Below are 23,851 nucleotides of genomic sequence, written 5' to 3'. Positions count from 1 at the left end.
TTCATCCTGACAGGCCTATCGCTTCGATCAGACTCAATACTTCAGGGTAACGGGGACTGGAATTCCCACTCCCACTGGAATTTCAACCAACACCTGGAAGTCTGCTAGACAGCTCCAGAGTTGCAGGAGCATCAAGTTCACTTGAACTAATGCAGTTCATTCGTTGTTATATCAAAACAGTCAACACAATAGCCAAGCCATTTCACATTTAAGCAGTCTTCTCCCCAGTAAATGTTGTTAAGCAGTCTTAATAGATGATGGTAATTATGCTGCCATCTCAGCTGACATAGTAAGTCTTTCTGTGTAGTTCTTGGTGTGTTTAACTTTCAGTCTCATCAAAACCAGAACCCCTCCTGTAAAAATCCTTTGTAACTCACCGATTTCTTATTTGGCTGGCTGCTATCATAGCCAGTGGTAATGTCTCGTACGTGTAATATATTGTAAATACCACAAAATTTTGGGTAAGACTGAGGGGCATCGAAGTTCCGAAGTTTCTCAAATATCCGTTTGATAGTAGGAGGATCGTAGCACAAGAAATAGGAAGTCTTTGATATGTGGTATCCATACCTACAAGCAGATCAACATTTTCAGTGATAAGATTTAGAAGTTGTCCGCACATCTGGTATCTAAAGCAAGCCCCTGTTTGGAAAAGCAATAACAGAAAGAGAATGCAGTTCTCACAGCTGTGGAAACAGTATTTATAGGTAAATGTTTGGACTCTGAAGCAGATTTCACTGCATTACTCAGATTATCTTAAGCTATTTTTAAATTCAAGCTAAGGTTTCAGTTCCAAAGAAATAAAAGCCAGCCATTTGGCTAAATGCAGCCTTAGTAGCCCTCGGGAAATTAATATGCAGTATCATTCCCACACCATCAAAAACTGCCTGCCAAAGCAAAGCAAGCAGCCACAACAGATTATTCCAACAGCCTCCGAGGCAGGTGACTGATTATTTCACCCAAGTTAAAACTGCTATCCCCAGTCAGACCGAACGCGAGCACTCACGAGGTGCAGCGACCACGTGCACACGTTGGAATTTCAGCTGTTCTTCACCATATTCCACCCACTCCTCATTCCACAGAGATCCTTCTCTGCGGCTTCAAAAATTGTGACTGGAAAATGAATTATTATCGCTCTGACAGCTTTTCAACCCAGCTGTGCAGAATGGGTTTTGCTACAGTTTGCATATGACAGAGCAAACTCCCGAGTGCCATGAAGAGATAAACGCCGACCATCGTTTGTGCTCCCTCGTTCCAAGGTTCTGAGGGCCACAGTCTTTCTGCTGGGCTGGCAGGTAAAGGAATGGCATCTATGATTTGCTCTAATTGCACCACCAGTTCCGTTAAAGCACAGGAACTTCTGCTGATGAACTGGGCTTGTCACAGTGCGTGACTTAATTCTGACATAAACATGTTCCTTATGTTATTGCTGTGAATTGTGTCCATAGCTACTGAACACAGGCCATTCCTTCAACCTCTGTTCTGTTACAAATACCTGCAAGAACAGCACAGGACCTTCTAACAATCCCCAGAGCGTGTTTAAGTGAAATTAGTAACTGTTTAAAGAGAAGCACACAGACCACAACTAAAACTACCAATCAGAAATAAGAGAAGTAACATAGCATGAATTAAATAAGAGAAAAAAAGCTTGCCCTGCTGGAACGCTACACAAAATTCTACTCTTTCCCAATTTATTGCAGAAACATGATAGGAAGGGCCTCTTTAGTCCTTTGGGAGATCTGACATTCAAGTGGTAGCTGTAACACTGACGACTGCAGTCCATCACAGCATCAGAAAAAAAGCCAAACTACAATAACAAAATGTCTGAGGGATGCATTAAAAATATTTACAAGATTATGCCCAGCTCCAAAACAGTTCTCTAGAACACGCTAATGAAAAACACAACTTACGTTTCATATATCTCAGTGAGTTTCTGTGCCAGCGTTAGGTTCTTGTCTTCCAGGTAGGTTGCCATTTCAGCTATGACCACAGCTGCGCTTACACCATCTTTATCCAACACTGATGTGCCACACATGAAGCCTAGAAATAAAAAAAATTGATTGTGGAAAAAATGACCTGGCATATTATTACATTGATTTAATTGATTGAAGGTTTAATCTTTTTCCTGTAAAAGAAAATTGGCCGATACATGTAAGTTGGTTTTATTACTTTTCTAAGAAATCTAATTAACTTAGGGGTTATAGAGCTGCAAAGATACATGCTATAATCAATTAATTCCAGATTGATAACATCTGCATCTCTGAGGAGATGACAACCCCAGGCACCACTACAGGCTCGGGGAGGGGTGGCTGGAGCTGTCTGGGGGAGAAGGGTCTGGGGGTTCTCACTGACCAGCAGCTGAACAGGAGCCAGCAGCGTGCCCGGGGGCCAAGAAAGCCAACGGCCTCCTGGCTTGGATCAGCACCGGTGTGACCAGCAGGAGCAGGGAGGTGACAGTCCCCCTGTGCTCGGCACTGGGGGGGCCACACCTGGAGGGTTGTGTCCAGGTTTGGGCACCTCAATCCCAGAGAGATCTGGAGGGGCTGGAGCGAGGGCAGAGGAGGGCAACGAGGCTGGGGAAGGGCTGGAGAATCAATCCTGTGAGGAGGCAGGGCAGGAGCTGGGAGTGTTCAGGGTGAGGAGGAGGAGGCTGAGGGGAGCCCTCATCCCTCTCTGCAGCTCCCGACAGGACATTGCAGAGAGGCTGGGGCTGGGCTCTGCTCCCAGGGGATCAGGGACAGGACAAGAGGGAACGGCTGGAAACTGCCACAGGGGAGGCTCAGGCTGGGCAGGAGGAGAAAATGTTTCCCAGCAAGAGTGGTCCGAGAGTGGAACAGGCTGCCCAGGGAGGGGGGAGTCCCCATCCCTGGGGGGGTTTCAGGGCCGTTGGGATGAGCTGTGCGGGATGTGGGGTAGGGGAGAACTTTGTAGAGTCGGGCTGAGGGTTGGACTCGCTGACCCCGAGGGGCTTTTCCAACCTGAGTGATTCTGATTCAGTAAGATCTCTCAAAGTACAGCACTAAACAAGAATTTGCTTGTTTTGTACAAGCACACCGATACTGCAAAGAGTCTTGCCTGTCATTTGAACCAAAGGAACCCCCACAGATACAGCCTTGGTAACCCACACACCAGTGCTCCCCAGTACTGCCAAGACGCCGTGTTTCTAAAGGGATGTGCGAGCAAGATCCTAACTCCTTATGGTTAAAAGCTTCTTTAATTTTGTGAATAAAGCCAGCACGGACACACACCCTCTTCAGCGGGTGCTTCTTTTTTCAAATGCCATATTACATGTGAATATGCTGTCCCAGAAAGCTGCCGTTTGTCTGAAGAAGTGGAGAATTCCTGTAGCTGAAACGCTCACTACACAGTTCTCTGCAGATAAGTGGTGTCAGCAAGATGACCAAGGTAAGCAGAGTGCTCAAGGCAAGGTCAGCAGGAATATTCACACGCTTCCATAGGTATTTAATGTAATTCCTGCACATCTCTGGCTTCCTCACATATTGTCCTGAAGCATGAGGGGACAGTGTGCAGCTCCTGGAGGAACCACACTACTGCTGTGACAGGTAGTGTGGCCAAAGCCACCACCTCCCAGATCCACAGAGCCGTTACAGCAGGGCCTCGCAGAGAGGACCTGGAAGACACTGAACTGATTAAGAACAGATCCTGCACTTAATCTCAGCTCAAAGGCCACAGATGGCTTTGGCATCTGAGGGCTTTCCACCTGTATCAGAGCAGGTTTGTATGGGGCTACTGCACAAGCACAATACCAGAATCAGAGATTCATCTATCAGTTGTTATGACAGTTGGCAAATTGATTTGATGAGAGCAGAATTTCAAAAGTAGTAAGCGCAGAAAGAAAAATAAATTTCCTGTGTTTCATTTCATAACCAAGACCACTCCTTTTCAGTCACATTCCCCCCCTCCTCAGTTCTCTAAGTATCTCTAAATGATATTAGCATCCATACCAATAGACTCTTCAAATGCAAAAAGAACTTCTTTTCCATTATCTAGGAGATCTTTTACTCTGCTTCCAATCCACTTAAAACCAGGGAGTGTTTCCTGAAACAGAAAAAAAGAGTGCATTAAATATACATTTTTCTAATTTAGTTTCAAGTCAAAGAAGTGTAGCTACTATTCCCTTCATCTTCAGGATGCTTCAGACTCAAAAAGAAAAAAAAGAAAAATATTATCCTGAATTTTAGCATCAGTGGGAAAGACTGCTGCAGAGTCAAAACACTAAAGCTTAAGGACATTTTTCCGTTTTTCTCAAAATCATTTCCCTGAATTTAAATCTAATTAATTGACAGACAGAATATGGACAGTAAAGACAAACATTAGACAAGTCATACCTTCAGTTTAGATTACAAATCTAAGGCAAAGAGACACTGGAAAGCATTTTACTAGTGAATACTCAACGAGGACATGAATATCAAATCAAGGAGTAAGCGTGTTTGAGAGACTGTGGTTCTCTCTTAAGATCTTCCGTGGTGCTTATCAGATGAGACAACAGTACAAGGTTATTCAAAAGGAAAAGTGACAGAAACGTAAACAGCAATTTTGGGTGATAGGAGGGAAGAGCACTCCTTGTGCTCTTCAAATCATGCAAAAGCAATCAAACACTTAGAAACTGTCCTTCTTGGAGAGAAAGAAGGTACAAAGAGGGGAAGCTTTTAGAGGAGACAAAGGGGTTCTGTAAATTCCTACTTCTTTTCCTGTCAAACGTGTCCCTTCCCAGAAAAAGAAACAGTATTTAGTGAGAAAATGAAACTCACTAAAAGGCAGTGATATTCAACCCAATCAGGCATATTAAAATGGTTTTCAGAGTTGCTTTCAGTTTCAGTTTTTAATCCCTCAGCACGTGGCAAAATTTTTTGTTGTATCGCACACGGATTTAACTAAAACATGTATTAAACAAGGCCTGGATCTTTGTGTGGTCGTGCTAAGCTTTAGCCATAACAGATGCAAGTGCTCTAACATCCAGCAGGCTCAGAAATCTGAGCAAGTACTTAATTTGAATGCAGGAACTAAACAATAACTGTCAGTCTGCGGGGGAACCTCCCTCCATTTTCTCTTTTAGCAAGTCCTTAATGAAATTACATTAAAGATCGGAACATAAGGGTTCCTCTGTCTGTCACAATTTGAAGTAAAACCAAATTTAAAACCTACTAGGGATCTGAGCACCTGAAGGAACACTGTGTAACCTGTGTTTGTTAGAAATCCATCAAAAAGCACTCCATTTTTGTAGTAAACACGCCAAGTTGCACACACCTTAATTCTATTAGCCAAGAATTTATCTCTAGGAAAATAACCAAGACAGCAGCATTTCTATTATATGTAATCCAGGCTTTAATTTGTGCCACGTGTTACGGTCTCTTCGCAGCTTTGCTTAAGTTGATCTCACAGTCTGCATTCACTGTAACAAGTGTTGAGAAACACTGCAGAGGCTGAAACCAGGCTTGCCCGGGTAAAACAGTGTTCTCTGCAAGTTGGAACACTGAGAAACTCCCAGCCAGAAGACTGGAAGCCATCTGTTTATTTTTCCATTTTGTAAAGTCGTAAGCAGAGGGGCTAGATGGAGAACATGGCAGAGTAAAATCTGATTGCCAAGAAGACACAGAATCACAGATTATCAGGCTGGAGGGGCCCTCAAGGATCATCTGGTCCAACATTTCATGGCAAAAAAGCAGAGTCTAGAGAAGATGGCCCAGCACCCTGTTCAGCTGAATCCTAAACGTGTCTAATGTTTAGGGGAAAAAAAAAAAACAAAAAGAAAAATATCGTAAAACCCAGACTTACTTCAAAGTGAAATCCCTCTTTAAGTGCAATAGCCCTCAAAATTTTTGAGGAGACTGTGGTCGCTAACATGTAAACATTCTTCACATCAGCATCTTCGGAGCAGTTTTCCTTCCAGCAAGAAAACATCCACCACCCAAACAAAGCTGCTAGCTCGTTGCCAGTGAACACCTTCCAGCAGCCACTGCAGACAGGATAGAAAATGTTAAGAGCTCTTTCAGGTTTCCCAGGAGCATCCACTCAGGGGGAAATGCTTTCTGCAGTCACTGGAACAACAGGAATCCGAGCACACTACTGACAAGCTGCTCTATACAAAGCCACCGTACCAACAGGACTCCACATTTACCACGTCTCAATGATTTACAAGCCCAGTGCATTCTGTTAGCAAGCAAAGATACCAATTAAGTATCCTTACTGTCAGCTTTAAAACAGTTCAGGTCTTTTTAATTTATCAGACAGAAGTACAGCAGTCTATACGTTGCAGTCAGGCAATGCCTGAGCAATCACGTATTATAGACAGTTACACAATGATCAGAATTTTGGCCTGTTAGTGGAAGAAAAATAATTTCTATTCAATATGAAGATGCCAGGGGGGGGGAAAAAAAAAACAAAACAACAACACACCAAAAAACACCCAAAAAAAGCCTACAACAGCTAACTGTCCCAAGGCAGAATTTGTTTGCCTAATAAAAACACCAGTAACAAAAAGATTTTACTGCCTTTAGTCACCATGCAACTTTTCAGTTAAGTTTTATTTGGTCATTTACTGTAACACTGGATAAATTTTTAATCTTTTCTGAGTTATTAACTGATTTCATTGAAAAGACATTATTTCAGGTGGAGCTATACCAAAAGATGAAGCTAGGAAGAAAAATACCTGAATAACTAAGTCACAACAGGAAAGAGTGGGTTGAAGGTGTGTGCCCGTCTACCATTTGGGGACATTCTGCAATTTTCACCATCTCTTCTGCAGAAAGAGGTAAAATTTGAGGGCCCATCACTTACTTCTGCTGTTCTGCCACTGCTAGTCTGTCTGCATCTGGATCAGTAGCCACTACAACTCTAGCATTTTCTTTCTCTGCAAGCCTCAATGACAGCTCCTGGTGGGAAAAGACGGGGGGGAATGAAATCATGTGAGAAAATAAATCCACAGTCTTCCTACTTACAAATAACATGGAGTGAAATAAAATCTCGTATAGTTTGCCCACTGTATTAACAAAGCTGAAAGTCAGGTACTTCCCATTCTCATCTTTTGTCTCTTTTTTTTTTTTTTTTTTTGCCAACAAAGTTTCATATCTAAACAGAGAAATGTGATGAAGTAGAAACAAAAATACCAGCACAGATTCTCCTTCTTCAGGATTTGGGCATTTGACAGTAGAGAAGTCTGGATCTGGATCTTTTTGTTCAGGTACTGGAATGGGGGGCTGAAAGCCAAACGCTTTGAAAGCCAACTGCACGTAGTCATGTCCAACTCCATGGAAAGAGGTATGAACAAACTTCAAATTTGTTTGCATGTTTAGCTCCCTGAGAAGGAAAAAAGAATTTCAGTAAGATTTCAGTTATTTAACAAGAGTACTTTCATGTGGGAAAGCAAAAGAAAATGCAATTACACTTTGTACTATTCTGCTGATTTCTGCATTCATTTCAAAGTAGGAATGAGTGAAAAGTGTTCATTTGGACTTTCACTAGAAATTGCTGGGTTAAAGCCTCTCCTGGAAAAGTAGATATTTACCTTCTGCTGAATGGGCTGAAATTCTCCCAAGAATGAACTGTTAATTTCTGCATCAAACCCAAGCTCTTCCACCACCCTCAAGATCTTGCTCTGGCTCTACTCTACCTACATTATACATCCTCCTCCTTTTATTTTTGTCATCTGCCCCACCCAACCTTTAAGTTAATCTTCTCACCTCTGTTCCACACATGTACACCTCACCTTTACTCTGAATTTCTGCCTTTTATTCACAAAATGGTTCACATCAGGGTGCTTCACTGGAGCTTAGTGTCCGAAGGTTTTATTATCAAGTATGGTTTAGTCCTAATTTAATGCCACATCAGAGGAGGGACAGGGCGAGACAGAACGGGGAGATGACCAAAAATTATTGCCACCATGAAGAGCACAGAACAGCCGCCTCAAGCAGACAGTGATGTCTGTGGCAGAGTGGAGCACTTGGCTTCTGTGAACCATAAGGACAGAAATCGAGTCGCTGTAATAAAAACCACTACAGGCAGGTCTGAAAATATTAAAGTTTTGGAAGACTGCCCAACCCCTACACTCAAATCAGAAGCTTTACTATCGAAGTCTATCTGTCAGCAGTTAGTTTTCCACATGTCACCCAGAGCTTATTTAAAACCATCATTTAAGTACATTTTGGTTTATACCTATGATAACAGATCCTTTTCAGATCCTCCATGTAACAGTCACAAATTTTCTTCAGAGGATCCTGTCTAAGGGGACTGGTGTCTACTAGATTCTCATTCCAAGAGCCATTCCACGGTTCAACGCACTCTTCTATACATTTTATAATTTCCTTATCGTGAGGAGAGGTGATCTGTGCTCCATTTTCCCAATAAACCTGGTATAAGTTTAAGGAAAACAAGACACAGTTTATTTACAAAGATTATTAACTTGATAAATTCTTTTAGCTGTAGGATTCTGCATACTTCCTGCTTCCTGAAGCCATACAGAAAAGGCTTGCATCAGACTGGTTTGAACCTCAAAAGTCATTTGGAATCCCAGTTGATGTGATGATAGCTACTCAGCAGCACGATCTATTTTCAAGAAAGGTGGTATTGAGCTGTTATGACTGAAATCATCAAGACGTGAGAAACCGAAACCGGGCACTTACATTTGAGAGAGTGTTGTGCAAACTGTAACAGAAGAAAAACATTACCTTCTACATAACCTGGCATTCCTTTTGAGAAAGAAGCACAACTTGTTTTTGAAATCAAAGCAAAACAGATAAGCAGTGTGCCAAGGTACATGTTTTTCCATAACTGAACAACTGCGATCTTTCAGCTGGAAACACTATCAAATCCTGAACTATAAGAAGTCTTTGTTAGAGAATTATTTAGATGCTGATTTTCCCACAGTTTGTTTCCAATAGCACGGTTGAGTTCACAGTGCAGATCTTCTACTCAGACCAATCTGTCTCTCTTTTCTTACCCACTGGCTTTCACGAAACCCGTAAGTAATCAGTTATCTGCAAAACTATGGGTTTGTCAAACTAGCTTAAAATTGTCCAAAACCTTCAGGAGCTGCTGAATTCACACGGGAAACAGTGAAAGATAAAATGATTCTTGTGAAGGACTAGAAAAAACAATAACCTGATGAGAATAAAATGCTTTATATCAGAAGACACAAAGAGAATAGCTTCCTGATAAATGAAGCACCTGGAAAACTGATGTTGCTTATTTTCTTACTCATTGCTATAGTTACACAAAAGTAAACACTGGTGAAGTACTCTACAACTTGCGCCACAGAGGACAAGTGCAGTACAATCACCTCCAAGAGTTATCTTTGTGCAGAGCAAGTCTGGTTTTCCTATCATTGCCATTACTCACCGATCTGTTACTAAGCTTCTAGAATGCTAAGCTTAGTAGAAGTTTAGAGTTTAGTTCAGATTCTTATAAAGTTTAGAAAGAAAATACTGTGTTACAATACTGCATAAGCAGTATTTGCTATTTTGGATGGTTATACTATTCCAAGCTTTCAAAATGAAGCCACCCATCTCTTTCAACGCCCAGAAAAACCTTACAGGAGCAACACACTACTACAAAGTTTTATTATTCAACACTTAAACCGTCACCATCTTCAGCACAGTTACCTACTATTTGGACTAATTCACCTAAGTCCTAACTTAGTTTTAAAGTAATTTTTAAGTCTAAGACAGGAACACATCATAAATTGCTTAAACATTTCTTCAGCTGCTGATTAGACTCTGGAATGTCACAAGAGACGTGCTCAAGATACACAGTGTGGTTTTAAATTCCAGTCGCAGAAGAAAGCGTGTGTAATTCAAGTTATAGAAGGATTAATTACTTGAAGTCATTTCTAATGTACACACACACGTGCTCCAGAAGCTGCAAAGGCACGTAGGTAACACCGGAAAGGAGCCGGCTGTGACATGCTATGAACTTCAAGTTCAAGCCCTACCTTGTATCCATTGTCCTCCTTCCTGTTGTGGGATGCTGTGATCATCACACCAGCCACAGCTTTGAGCTGCTGAACAGCATAGGGCTACAAAGGAAACCCAGAAATGTCAATTGACTCAGGAGTTCTGCCGCTGGCACAAATAACATTATATTATTAGGACAGTTATGCAATAGGATGCTACGGGAGAAGTGGCTCTTAGTGTTTCACCAGTTTATTTGAAATTGTAGACATGAATGCTCCTCATTCTGTTTCCTGTAGCTAGTAATAGAAAGAAAACTTGTATTCTCTTGCATAGGAACATTATTCTATTTACTAATTACATAAACACAATTGTTAACTGGCCAACTAAAGAAAGTCTACGCTCAGATTGCACATTTGAGCAAGAGAAAACAGTTTGGAACAGAATGAAGGAATTCACCAAAAGGCTTGTTGAAAGACACGTCATGGGTATTTCCAGCTAAAGAGCATCTGATCCTTTCAGCCCTCCCCTCAAAACAAGACCCACAGCATACACAGCACACTAGAGAAGTTTGCAGAATAGAAAACAAGGATTTAAAACCCTGCAAAAAAAACCTTCTGTGGCTAGAACAGAAAGCTGGGGTTTGAGATATCAGAAGTAGAGACAATCCTTCATCTCTTCCACTCTAAGGAGTTCCAGTCATAGTCCCTATATATGTGTGATATTCCCACACATAAATATCATCTTTGGCCCTTACGACACCCAGGTGGTTACGCACCAAATACAAGAGGCGCAGAATGCTTCACCTGTAACTCACAGAGCAAACCCTGGACTGCAATAACTGTTGCCCTCACGCAGCAGCTTAGGGTGAAGTGTGATTCTATCTGCACACAGGACAATTCAGCAACATTCTTGTTACAGCCTCCTTGAAGAGCCAAACATACCAAGCAAGCTGTATTTTTTTTGTTTAAATAATGGAATTTGAGAAGAAAATTGCTAGTTCATGTTTTTAGTAAATTTTAAAGACTCCCTTAACTGGTTCAACAATACAAAAAGAAGATGACTCACCACAAAAGGTGTAGGGACATACGTGGAAAAGAAGTATACGGGTACATCTTTAGCCAGCAGGACTGCTGCAGTGAGTTTTGCAAGTCTACCAACATGCAAAAGAAAAGAGTCAGTCATCCCAACTCCCCCCAACAATCCAACAGCCATATGGCGTTACCATAACCTTCCCTTCATTTGTTCCTGAAATCCCTCTATTGTTTTTTAGCTTACACCAAGAGTAGTATCCTACAGTTTGTAAAACCAATGTAATGCAGTTTTCAGGCTGTAGAATCCAGGTCAGTGCTTTTTTTTTTTTTTTTTTTTCCCCATTGCTTGAGGAGCACAAGGCACTTCAGTCAACCCCGTAAACAAACCAGCGATATCAAAACCAAAGATACAGAACGTACTGGTGTGACACTTGTCCTTTATTCAAGGACAGAACCAATCTCCCAGAAAGTTTAAAGTGCCAGATGTCTGCAACAGCAGGGTTGGAAAAAAGGTTCAGCATCCCACACCACAAAGCTTGTTTGCCAGCCTTGCTCAGCAGCTTCAGACAAGATCCATGAAGCAGATCTATTCCTAAAATATACTTCTGCAAACCCGCACACTCTTATTCCAGAAAGTTTAAGAACAGTAACAGCACCCGTGTTTTTAAACCTTGCCTTTATAATAAACTTTTAAGCAGCAGGGAAACTCATTCTCTTTCAGGTAACTGTTTGATATGAAGCTGTTCTTTTCAGGTCAGGTACACACAGCTTGGCAGTTAATGGGAAGTCTCAGAGTCAAAACAGATGAGAGATTAAACAGCAGAAGTTTGCTTTTCTCGCTCATTTTTACAGGCAAACAGGAATACTTGCTTCCTTATCTCCCATCATGAGTGTACTGTAGTCGAAGTTTCAGTTACTCAGAATTTCACTACAGCGCCTATCAAACGTAACCTGAAACCACTTTAAAAGAGTTTAAAGAGCTCAGCTGGTAGCTGAAGCTTCTGAAATTTTGCTCGTGTATCACAATGATTTACGTCAACTTAATTACAGGATACAGCCAGATGTCTGTCATCTCCCTCGGCACTGGAACTGATGCAAAGAACGGGGCTCTCCTGCTCATAGTGCTGGATAAACACGCTGATCCAATTCTGGGGTGGTTCAGTTTGAGTTTAGCACTGCTGTAACTCTGTGCCATCCCAAGAGGGGCAAAAGAAACACGTAGCTGAGAAATGATTTGCTCCTTTGACAGGTGAAACACTGCGCTCTCACCGAGTCTGAATTCCGAGCTTTGTGTGGCTGAAAAGGAATGGCTTTTGTATACTTTCACATTTTTAAGCTGTGCTTAACCCAGACAAGTTGGGTAACAGCCTTGCAAACACAGCGTAATAGAGGAGTTTAAAATCCTTATGCCAAAGCCTGGTGGATAACGTGCCACGTGTATCTGAAGAGCAGGCAGGCAGGTGAGGAGAGGCAGAATGCAGGGGAACGGAGAAATTTTTAGTCACTAGAGTCTGTGATCTATTATACCAAGAGCATTTACATCCCTAGAATATGACATGTTGACAAAAATAATAATAAAAAATAACTACATTAGTTACAGCAATTAACTACAATAACTACATTAGCTACAATAATTAACTACTCATTAACTAAATAATAATTAGCTACTGGGTTGGGTTTTTTGTAAGGCATGCCATAACATCATGTGTTTTGCTCCCCCAACGACAAGGGATTAGGATTCCTTACAGAATTTAGGAAGCAGTTCTTTCACAGATCCTCTCTCCCCTTTTCTTGCAAAGAGCACAATTTGGCATCACTGGAAGTTTACATTTTAAGGATTCCAAGTAAAATATTCCCAACGTGGAAATACACCGAGCTCACAGACTAGCATAAGGGTACCAAAATACGGGGTTACAGTAGGCTGCAGGTAGAATTCTTCTGCCCCAAGCAAGCTTAAATTGGATGCATAATACAAAGGAACAACAGCGTTAACAATAGCGCATTAATACTTAGTGATTTCAAGCTAGATATTAGTATTCTGAATTTACCTTCACATTCAAATTTCTCTCCGGGCATATCAACTTCTTAACGACTGCCTAATGTTCTTGTGCATTTAGACTGTAAATTCTTTGGTGAAGTGACTAGCCTTACATTCCACATTTGCTGGCAAGTGGTATTACAGAAGCTTTAGTTCATGCCTCTCTTCATTATTATTTAAATGGACTAAGGGAAGGGAAAGAGTGTGCACAGTTCATGACAAAAATATTCTGATAGAACGGAATGCATTTAAAGCCACAATTTAATTTCTAGTCTTGCAAATGTAATCAATACTCATACTTCTTACTGCTGCAGTTGCTGGTCACCTGACCTCGTGTGTCATATCCAACAACAAAGCCTCTCTGCTTAAAGTCTGAAAAACACCTCTCAAGATACTTGTAGATCCCCTGGAAAGAAAAAAAAGAGAGAAAAAAAAAAAGTAGGGAAGAATTAGCTCTAGTGCAGCACACAAACATTAAAAATTATTTTTTACATAGGATTTATAACGTCAGTAGGCAAATTATAGCTCAGCAAAAACGTCAATAATGATATTCACAAAAGCAGCATACTTCTTTTTCTCCAAAGCGTTCACAAAAAGAAAGCAAGTAGATAAACAGCTGCGGGAAATAAAACCAGTACAACAATAAGTGACCAAACAGCATAAACAGAAAGCTCAAGCCAGCAAAACCCTCAAGCAGCAAACACTTGGTTTCAATCTGTACTGTGCTGTTACATATTCAAACCATCTTCAAGACCCAGTTTAGAAAAATCCATTTTTTTGAAAGTCCATCCACTGAGGCAGTAGAAGGTTAGCAGCAGTCAAACACCTTTTCTGCCCTGCTTCCATGGGGGGAGTTCTAATTGTGCACTCAAAGGATGCTTCCTCCTTACCCACTTCTTCAAATGAAAGTTTATTACTAGTGACCTGTTCCAGGTAGACAGATTAAAGTCTTAAAGTCCTCTATTTATATAGTGTGCCGATACAACAGCACAAATACAAGTAGAGTCTTCTATACATCGAGGCAGAGCATTTCCAATGGCAGGGTATCAGAGAAGACCCCCGTGTGCAGGGAGAAAAAAGGGGAGCATCAAGGGAGGAAAATGTTAAAACACATTGGGGGCGAGGAGAAATATGCACCAAAACGTACACAAGAGAAAAACAAACAGCCCCTCAGCCAGCCACCCCTTCTTTTTCCAACCAGGAGGAGAGAGGTGCTCTCTGAAAGAGTGTGTTACGCGGTGTTGCAGCCTCACCTTCCCCGGGGCCCTCACACCCATTCACTGCCCAGTTAGAATCTCGCTGGAGATCCAGCAGAGAAACAACCCAGGATGGATTAGCAGGTTTAGACAAGAAGATGGATGCTCTACGGCTAATGGAAGTTTCCGGAGGCTCCAGCCTTCCCCAGCACCCTGAACTTACCACAGCCAAGCTCATCTTACAAAGGCTCTCTCTTACAGGGTATAAGCTTCCTCTTGATAGAAGGGGGGCGGGTGTTTTGCACTAGAATTGAACAGATTTTTTCCTCCAGAATTAAGTGCAATTCTCTGCAATGTCCTTATCTGGATCTGACTCAGCATCACCGATCTCTCCACTGGAAAGTCAGCCTGACTCCTACCCATGAAATCCAACTGAGCTCATTTTTTTTTTTTAATGGTTATTTCCCTTTCCGCCAAAGAATGTACTTCAAACACAAACAAGTGGATATTGGCATCTCTTTGGAGAACCATTTCAGCCACAGATGTAGTGTTTCTACAGAGGGATTCACGGAGAGGAAAAAAAAAAACAAAACCAAAACCACAAACAAAACATTTTAAATAAATAAAAATCTTTGAACCCTGACAGAACTGGAAGCTGAGCCATGGCATGATGGCCAGCTGAAATCACCTTCACACCAAACTGAAACGTGTTGATATACAAACATGTTCACGCTGCCCTGACAACTTTAAGAATTTTCATTCACAGTTGTAAAGCAGTATGAGACAGAGGAATGGGAAAAACTTGCTCAAATTAGACTTGAACAGATTGACTAACACTTAAAGAGATGAGCAACAGATTTCTTATCAACAGATCCTTATTTAAGCTAGCAGTAACTTGAGATCAGAGGAACAATGCAGAGTTTTAGCTGTACTAGTTCTTCAAATCTCAAGAAACTACACAGAAAAAGACGTGGAGGAGCAGCAGGATCCTATTAGACAAACTGGTACTCATTAGAAGCAGAAAAAAAGAGGCATATGAACTTTTTGAGAAGCAGCATGAATCAAGGTAAATTCAGCTAGAACAACTAACACTCTCATCCACATAAAGTCAGTACACTACAGACAACACACCACTCTTTACAAAAGCACAAGCGTTACACACGATTTCCATTCCACACCCCCTGCCCAGGAGCTCTCCCACAACAGGGGCATCCCCAGGATTCTGCACATCAGATTTCCTCCTCACCCCTTAATTCCCAACAACAACCACCATAGCTGGGTTGGCTTTTTGGCTCTAATACATCTCCCAGCTTTCTGTTCCCTCCATTCCTCAAACACAGAAGCCATTTATTTTTGTTGCAAAGTAAGGGCCTATATTGATTTTTATAGTAGATTTGATCTTCTGTACTTTCTCCCCCGCACCTCATCCCAGCTATTTCTGCCTGAGATTTTTTTGGCAGCTACTGGGTGCCACTACAATCTAACACTCTCCCCAAGGGTGAAGTGAGATTCTTCTGGACATCCTCTTAAATCCGCTTCGCTGTTTGACAGGGATCAAAGATTTCATATGAATAACAAAAGGAACGTCTTTACTTTCTGCCATGAAGAAGTTTTGCTTGAAATTAAGACAACACAATATGCAGTATGAGAACAAAATACCTTAAGCTTAGCCAAAGATCCCACAGCTGAAATTAGTCTAGTCCTACAGCACTTGTTTACTATCCAAATACCTTTATTAAATAAATAAAATACAAAATTTTAAATATTAGGGAATAAAAAGGAAATTAAAATAAAAATAAATTTTAAAATGACAGCGAGAGGAAGTGAATGCAGAGGCTCTCCACTACCTGAACCATCTACTCAATTTATTTTTCTCCAGGTTCCATCCACCCGTCCTCAGAGGGTCGTTAGTAACTCCAACACCTCTTGGGATAAGTCCTTTTTAAATTAAGTTTCTCAATTTAAAGAATTCCTATTTCCTTTTTATAAGGATAGTGTCCCCATCCAATTTCACCTGGGGTAGCTACTGCTTCTAAATTGAAGATACCCAACATCTTGCCATTATGTACCTGGTGAGAATGAATAACTTATTAGCAAGTGTCAACATACAAATGTACAGCCGTCTCGGTGGATCTAAAGCCAAATTCTCTTTAGGTGCACTGAAGTATTACAAATATTTGTAGCACTGCACAGTTGAGGTGATTTCTCTATATAAAATTCACAGACACATCTAGTCTGCTTCTACTGCTATATTTTAAATAATCCTCTTGTGTGTCCAGTCCCTTATGATCAAGAGAGAAGTGATGATATCAAGAATGGGATGGACAGGTTGTTGGTTGATGAAATCAAGAGAGATAGTAACGGCTTTATGAAGTCCAGTATCTAAACCCTTCAGCTATTACCTTTAGCTTTGCTTATGTAGCAACAGGAAACTCAAAAAATGTTCACAATGACAAACCAATCGTCGGCCGGGGATTACTTACCTCTTAATGAAAGCAATCAGTTCAGCAGGACAGAAGCAATACTTGGGCAGGAAAATGTAGGCTTTATGCCTAGGCTGTGTACCTACGATCTTCAGACGAGTCAAAAGCAACTGCTGGATACTCTGTACCATTCTGGATCTGACTTCTCGTGGTATCAATATCATCGTGCAATGAAGAACACAGCATGCACTTAAGCATGCAACTTAACTAAGGTTTATTTTAATTGACTGAATTTACACCGAAGTCTGGTTTTTTGAATGGCCATTTATTCTTGTAGCAGGTAAGGACAAAGAGAGAGAGACGGAGTTGCCCATTTTAAGATTAGGTTCAGCAAAACTTTAATGTCCTTAGCTTCTGAAACAAGAGTACTCAAACAAAGAGATTAAATCTGATGCTGTTTACTTCAGAAACGAGCTCTAATCCTCTTCACAGAGATTGCTTTTTCTAACTTGATATACAGCTTTAATAAACAACTAAAAATAGAAGCTCCACAGAGGGAGCAAGCGAATACAACCCAGTTTGGTGCTTCCAGAAACCGGTAATACCCATGAAGCTGAACTTACAAACACACTCCCCGCTGACCAAAATGAAACTTTTCACTTTCTGCCAAGAATGTGTATCAGTCACCCGACCCGAGTTCAGTCCTGCTTCCACGAGACCGGCAACACAAAGGCAGCACGCAGCGCCCAGGCGCTCGGAGCGTGAGCGGCTCCAAGTTCAACAGACTGCACGGGCCAAAAAGTAAAATCACTGTTTCTTCCTCTGCATTATCCAAATGTTTACTCTGCCTCAACGCAAAGCGGGCTTCTTTAAAGCGACTTTACTACTCTTAACGATTCCATTGCTGGCAACAAAACTACTAGTTTTTAAACGATTTTTTTTTTTTTTTCTTAATCACTTCATTTTTTCCACTGGACCACATCAGCACGTTTTGTTCATACCATCACAGTATTTGTGGCAGATGAGTTTGGCATACTCAGATCAGTAAGGCCAGAATTAAAGGAAGCATCATTCTAAGATGTGTCCAGCTTATAGGTTCAAAACCTAAACAAAGCTTTCTGTTAGACCCAAGATGATACTGAAGAGAAAAAAAATGGTCAGATAGACGGTTGGGTTTCAAACCCTGCAATGAGTTCCAACATGTTACTTCTCTTTTTTCCAAGGCCTGTATAAACAGCTGATTGGAATTTGGTTTCACCACAAGAGTTTGGGCTCCAGTTGTACAACTCTGACATTAGCAGTATGTCAAACAGCTCAGGAGTCCCAGCTATTCCAAGTTTTAAGCACACCACTTCACCCTGAGCCAACAGAAAACAGATTATTTCTGTCATGTCTACTGAGGGACTTCTGTCAGAGTACAACCTCCGTGTTTTAAGTATTAAATGAGAGATTTTATCATCCCTTTGTAAATCATGTAATAAAACACCTTTTATCATAAGGCTGAAGTTCCATTTATAAAAAAGTACTTGACAAAGTAGATAAGGTTTAGTTGGTTTGTCATAACAAAAACTTTTTATTGATGTTCCAAGTACAATGGTTACAAATATATCAGTTCATTATATTTCCAACAGTCAAGACTAAAGGTGGGAACAGATAAGATGTTTAAGTATATTTAGTATGTTTCAGTATATTTAATATGTTTACAGTCCAAACCCATTATTTTATACCCATGTATTTTTATGTTGATAAGGAAATACAGAACATCATTTACTGACTCAGGCTATTGGTTTTCAAAAGGATTCAACAGTTGCCTTTCCTTGCCTCCCACTACCTTCAGTGGGGTGAGAGAAAGCCGTACTTTGCAGATTAAGAATCCAACTCCTTTTTGCTTAATATTTACCACAACAGATAGTCATTCTTGCACATACTTCAAGTCAGGAATGATAGTTTAACAGGACTACAACCCTAGATAAATCAATGTTCAAATTCAGACTCTTCTTTCATGTGCTCCAAGTATGGATAATATCAGATCAATTGCAAACGTACTCCGAATCAATTTTTTAATGAAGTTTAGTTGTGAAGAGTAGTTATTCAATCTACTTGTTTGGGGGAAAAACTGATAGAGGAACACATCAGCTGAAAAGCATGCTGGTACTATACAATAAGCAAATTTAAGAACAAACCCACTATAAGGCAGCAATGTAGAAAAGGAGCATGGCCTGCTTTTGATCAAAAACTAAATCAACACCAACTGTTCCTTCCAAAGGTGTTTATCAAAAAGGTGAGGAAGGAAATAAGACAACTGGGGACCAAGTTCTTGGAGAAAGAATGGATCATCTGTCCTTGAACAAAACAGTGCTTCAGTGAAAAAGCAGAGATGATTAAGCCTTATATGCATCAACAGGTTGATTCATTCAGACAATCAACACACAACTCATTAACACTGCTTGGAAGAGAAGCCGGGAGGGAAACTGAGAATAGTCTGATCCATTTTCCAGCCCTCTTCGGGCACGCAAGACCAAAGCCAACAGAGGAAAAAGTAAAAGATATTGAAGAAGTCCAGAAAATCGTATTTCTGGTTGTTAAGCAACTTAAACAGCTCACCTAAAACATGGTTCAAGGAAAAGATGTGTCAGAAGTGAGGAGTCTGCCAGCAGTCTTCCCCACCACAGCACTGCTATCAGCTGTGACCCCATAGCAGCCTCTGTCCAGCTCAACAACACGTACCAGTTTTTGTGCCCTTCTAAATGGCCATCTAGTCCCAGCAGAGCCTAATCTCTGGCAGAAGAGGAGGAAATTAGGACTAAAGCCTCCCTGGCCTAAACTTTACCTCACAGGCAGACCCATCCCATCAGACTCTTTTCAACAACACTAAATACAACTACCAAAGTGGCAGTCAAGAGCTACGTCTAAGTTCCAACATGTGTCTGTCTGTATTTAAATCAAGAAGTCCATCCTAAAATACTCCAACAAACTTCAGAGAACTAGTCCTCAAAAAGATCAACAGCTGTCTACAATGCTTTCTTAGCAAGTAATTCTATAATGGTATCTTTAACCCAAATACACAAATCTTAAATCCTAGATAAACCACGAATCACTGACCCCTCTGATACAATAGGAACATAAGATTTGACATGTGAGAGTTTAAGTTCATATCTCAAATTACTTTCTTGCATCTCTACTTAAAAAAGCACCAAGAGCTGCAGACAAAGCTACACTAATGCCAGGGCACTTAACCACAGTATTTTCTACAACTATCCAATCCAGTTGTAGGTAACACAACGTGTGTTACTGGAAGGATTCATCAGAAATTAAACAGTTTACAATACAGATGTTCTTCAGTCTGTCTATATTTTCTTTTTCATCTTACTTCCTGTTCATTTTCTTAGTAAAACCTGCTATTTTTGTATATAAAATTTGGCATACAAAGTTGTATGTTTGCAACTTTGGCTAAAAATGGAAGAAAAGGCTTGTTTGGCTAGAGGTTGGTTTGCTTTTGGGGTTTTCTTGTTGGTTTTTTTGTTTAGTTTTTGCCAAATACTAAAAGTTCTTAGGACAGCTAATGATTTCCAACTACAGAGCAGTAGAATAGACTTTAATTACTGGCCAAATTCCAGTGGAGGTGATTATATTCTGCCTCCTAGGATGCCCAGTTAAACCTGTTCAAGCTACTTTATTTTCTTTCAGCGCTAAATATTTCATGCTATCACTCTCCTGTTGAACGGCTGCCGCGTTTCACCCCCAGCTTGCATTTCACCCGTACGCTGTACGGCCCAAACGTTTACCGTGAAACCATTCTATCCTCTCCTGTTTAACTACTCGGCTTACCTGTGTTGACTGGATCACCGTGAGATCATTGATGTAGCAAAAGCCTGCTCCCATGGCAGAGCGAAGCCCAGCAGTCCCAAAGGTCAGCCTGCAGCAGAGACGATCCCGTAACTCTTTATGCTTTCCATTCTGTAACAAGCTTTCAATCTGTTCTTTCGTTTTTTGGTTCTGCAAAAGAAGATTAAGGTCTTCATTTAGTTCTTGACATCGGGATCTGAACTATAAGCTTATTGTTTTCAAACCCATCCTATAAAATGCCTGTCGGAACAACCTAGCCTTCGTTGTAACTCAAATTTCTATTGTATTCTCCTTTCTGTAACATCCTTATTGATAAAAGATTTAAGAGCTCTTGCTGCCGTTGATATGATGATGCTTTTGCCTAGTCATTAACACACCTTCCAGCTACACGAAGCTTGTAAGTGAGGAGCACGGGCTTTAGAACAGGTTTTTCCAAGGCAAGTAAAACGATTCTCGATCTGTACTGCTGAAAGACAGACAAGAATTCCTAACTTCAAAGCAGTATTTCCTTCCTCCCCACCCGCAGGAAAGGTCTGTAAACAGGTACAGTAAAATAAAAGTGACACTGTAAATCCAAAAATAAAGCTTGTCTTTTCAAATTCCACTAATCAATAGTGAAGTGGGTACAAGAGAGTCAAAGCCCCTATTTACCACAAACTCTTAAATAAAAATAGGTATTTCTGACAGAAAATCCCAGTCCTTTTTGACACTTTCCCTTCTCAGTATATACACTGCATATGAGTGGGTTAAAAAAAAAAAAAAAGCCCTAGTCTTAAAGGTATAACATGCATCATTATAACAGTCACTTTCACTACTCTCCAAACTTCGATTTTTAACTGTATTTAGGAAGGCCTCAAGAATCTTTTCAGTAAAACCCTGATAATTAAAAAAAATTTCCCCAATTACTTAAACATTCAGAAAGCATGCATTTCCCACACAGCGTGTGATACGGCCCCTAAACAAAGAATTCTCCAAAGTATCTTTAAGAGCTAGCATCTTTCTGCAGAAAAAAAAATAAATTCTGTTCCTAAAACCAGTACTTATGTGAAGTGAAACATAACTTTATTGCTGGTCTTAGAGAACACAAAGGTGACAGTTGCTTTACAACTCGCCCTGAAAACCAGAAAATATATGCCCACTAACCTACTCAGAGGAAATATTTAAAAACAAAATTCTAAATAAATCAGTTAGCTTGATGTATATCTATATATAAACAATCTTATGGTCATATGGAAGAGTCAGAGGCATTTCACACACGGTACATGATACAGCCACTAAACAAAGGATTCTCCAAAGTAACTGAATGCATCTTTCTGAAGAAGAAAAAAAATAAATTCTGTTCCCAAAAGCAGTACTCATGTCAGTGAGATAATTCTTTGGTTGGTCTTAGAGAACACAAAGGTAACAGTTGCTTTACGATTTTCCCCCAAAACTAGCAAAATATATACCCACTAACCTACTCCCAGGGAACATTTAAAAACAAAATCCTAAGTGAATCGGTTAATTTGATGTGTATCAAATACATCCTATAACACGTTTGTCGTCGTTTGCAGCTTTGGCTAAAAATGAAAGAAAAGATTGGTTTGGTTGGAGGTCGGCTTGTGTTTTGGATTTTCTTGTTGGGTTTTTTGTTTAGTTTTTGCCAAATACTAAAAGTTCTTAGGACAGCTAATGATTTCCTATGAACAAACAAACAGTCTTATGGTTCATATGGAAGAGCCAGAGACATTCTCCCTTTCCGGTCTCACCGTTTTGTAACCGACAGCTCCCTGCCGTCACGTGCCGATGCCTGCACAGCGCGTATCGCAGCGGGGACTCGCCTGTCGGCTGCTCTGCCATTACCTGACAGAGGCTGCACCCCGTCAGACCAAAGGGCTGGCGAGTCCAGCACCCTGACAGCAACTGTCAGCAGATGCCTAGAAAAAGGGCAAAAGGACAGCGCAACCACGGCGGGAAGCTGGGCAAAGATGCAAGGGTGAGCTCAGTATTTATTACGTAGGGGAGTTCCTGATCTGCACAGGAGGGCTCCTTGTACCAACAAAAGGGATACAAACACCAGACAAATCGGGACAGAACATTTTTAAAAAGGTTGTCATCCCCGTGCCTTTAGCATCTAAAACCCGTGACTGAAATGAATGGCCGCTTGACAAGGAAAACGTTTGGCTAAATAGAACAGTCGGAAGCAATTCTGATCCGAAAGCCATTCCATTTTAAACAGTCACTGCATTTATGAAAGAATAGCAAGTGTTTGTCAGTTCCACGCATAGAGAATACACTTACCCCCATCCATAGTTGAGCTGAGGGAGTGATTATCCACACCTCTGAGCGGCTTAATTTGAGTATTTACCATAAGGTAGGAAATGCTACAATCCTTTGAGGGTTTTAAAGTCAATTCTATGTAGCACACAGTATGTTATGCAGCAGGGTGGGTAAGAGACACTGATTATTGAAATCTCCCTCTGTCCAATCAGTATCTTCCTAAACTTTCATCCCTGTCAAAGCTATGAAATCCCAAGTGTACAAAACGCACCTACACACACATTACTTCTTCTTCAGAATTATTCTGCACTCTCAGGTAATGCTGATGCTAGGAAATAATGGGACAAAATAAGAAAACTTGATATTAATTACCCATGATGATTAGAATTGGATAGTCATAGCAATACCAACCACACTATCCTGGACATGCTTGGGGAGCCCTGGGGGAAAATGAGAGAAGTTGGAAAGAAAAAAACAACCCAATGATAGAAGAGTATTGATGCCTCTCCTGTTACGTACCAACAAGGAGCAATTCACCCACAGGATGCTGTTTTGAAAGAAGAACTAAATACCCCTATTTTGTAACACAGGGGTTTTGAAAGCTCTGTAAATTCATTTGGTCATCAAGAAACTCAACCTGCCTCATGACATCCAGTTTGGACAAGACACTTCCCAGCTCCTATGAACACTGCATAGCCCAGGCAATCGACAAACAGCTCTAAAAAACAACGACTCCAGCTGTGTAACAGCACAGCTCAGGCTGCACAAGTGCTTCTCTAAAACAGTGTTGTGCCAAGCAGGGTCCCAAGGAACAGTTAAAAAAGGCAAATGGAATCTGAAGGCAAGGGTGAAGCACCTCTGACATTTAAAATAGAGGTCAGCCAGCTTCAGTTCCCACGCTGCCTGCCACAAGGCAGCCTCTGCAGCACAGGGAAACACGGGAGGCTCTTCAGGAGGGTTTGAAAAATGCTGGGAAAAGCACAGTGATACGACCTGCACGCTTTCATTCAGATTAAAAAAAAAAAAAAAAAACCACCCTCAATAAAGTTTCAGATTTTTTAACAAGCTATTTCCAAATGTTCATAACAGGCCTTGAACACCAGCAGGATGAGATGTGAATTTAAACCAAAGTTTAATTTCTTTGGGCCTTGAA

At 40.9% G+C, this 23,851-nt stretch overlaps 1 protein-coding gene across 1 annotated transcript in view; it reads right to left on the bottom strand.

Moving 5' to 3' along the window:
- PGM2L1 (phosphoglucomutase 2 like 1) overlaps window positions 1–23,851 on the bottom strand; it is a 41,120-nt gene that overhangs the window by 3,444 nt on the left and 13,825 nt on the right. The window contains exons 2-12 of the mRNA XM_074919337.1: window positions 20,422–20,589; window positions 13,274–13,380; window positions 10,971–11,055; window positions 9,944–10,027; window positions 8,170–8,363; window positions 7,125–7,314; window positions 6,796–6,890; window positions 5,794–5,974; window positions 3,963–4,056; window positions 1,908–2,037; window positions 378–567 (exon numbers count right to left, since the gene is read on the bottom strand). Of these exons, the coding sequence (XP_074775438.1) occupies window positions 378–567; window positions 1,908–2,037; window positions 3,963–4,056; window positions 5,794–5,974; window positions 6,796–6,890; window positions 7,125–7,314; window positions 8,170–8,363; window positions 9,944–10,027; window positions 10,971–11,055; window positions 13,274–13,380; window positions 20,422–20,589 (1,518 nt within the window). The remainder of the gene's footprint in view (window positions 1–377; window positions 568–1,907; window positions 2,038–3,962; window positions 4,057–5,793; window positions 5,975–6,795; window positions 6,891–7,124; window positions 7,315–8,169; window positions 8,364–9,943; window positions 10,028–10,970; window positions 11,056–13,273; window positions 13,381–20,421; window positions 20,590–23,851) is intronic.

This window comes from Athene noctua, chromosome 1 (assembly GCF_965140245.1).
Source record: "Athene noctua chromosome 1, bAthNoc1.hap1.1, whole genome shotgun sequence".
NCBI lineage: Eukaryota > Metazoa > Chordata > Aves > Strigiformes > Strigidae > Athene > Athene noctua.
This window is presented reverse-complemented; position numbering and strand designations above follow the sequence as displayed.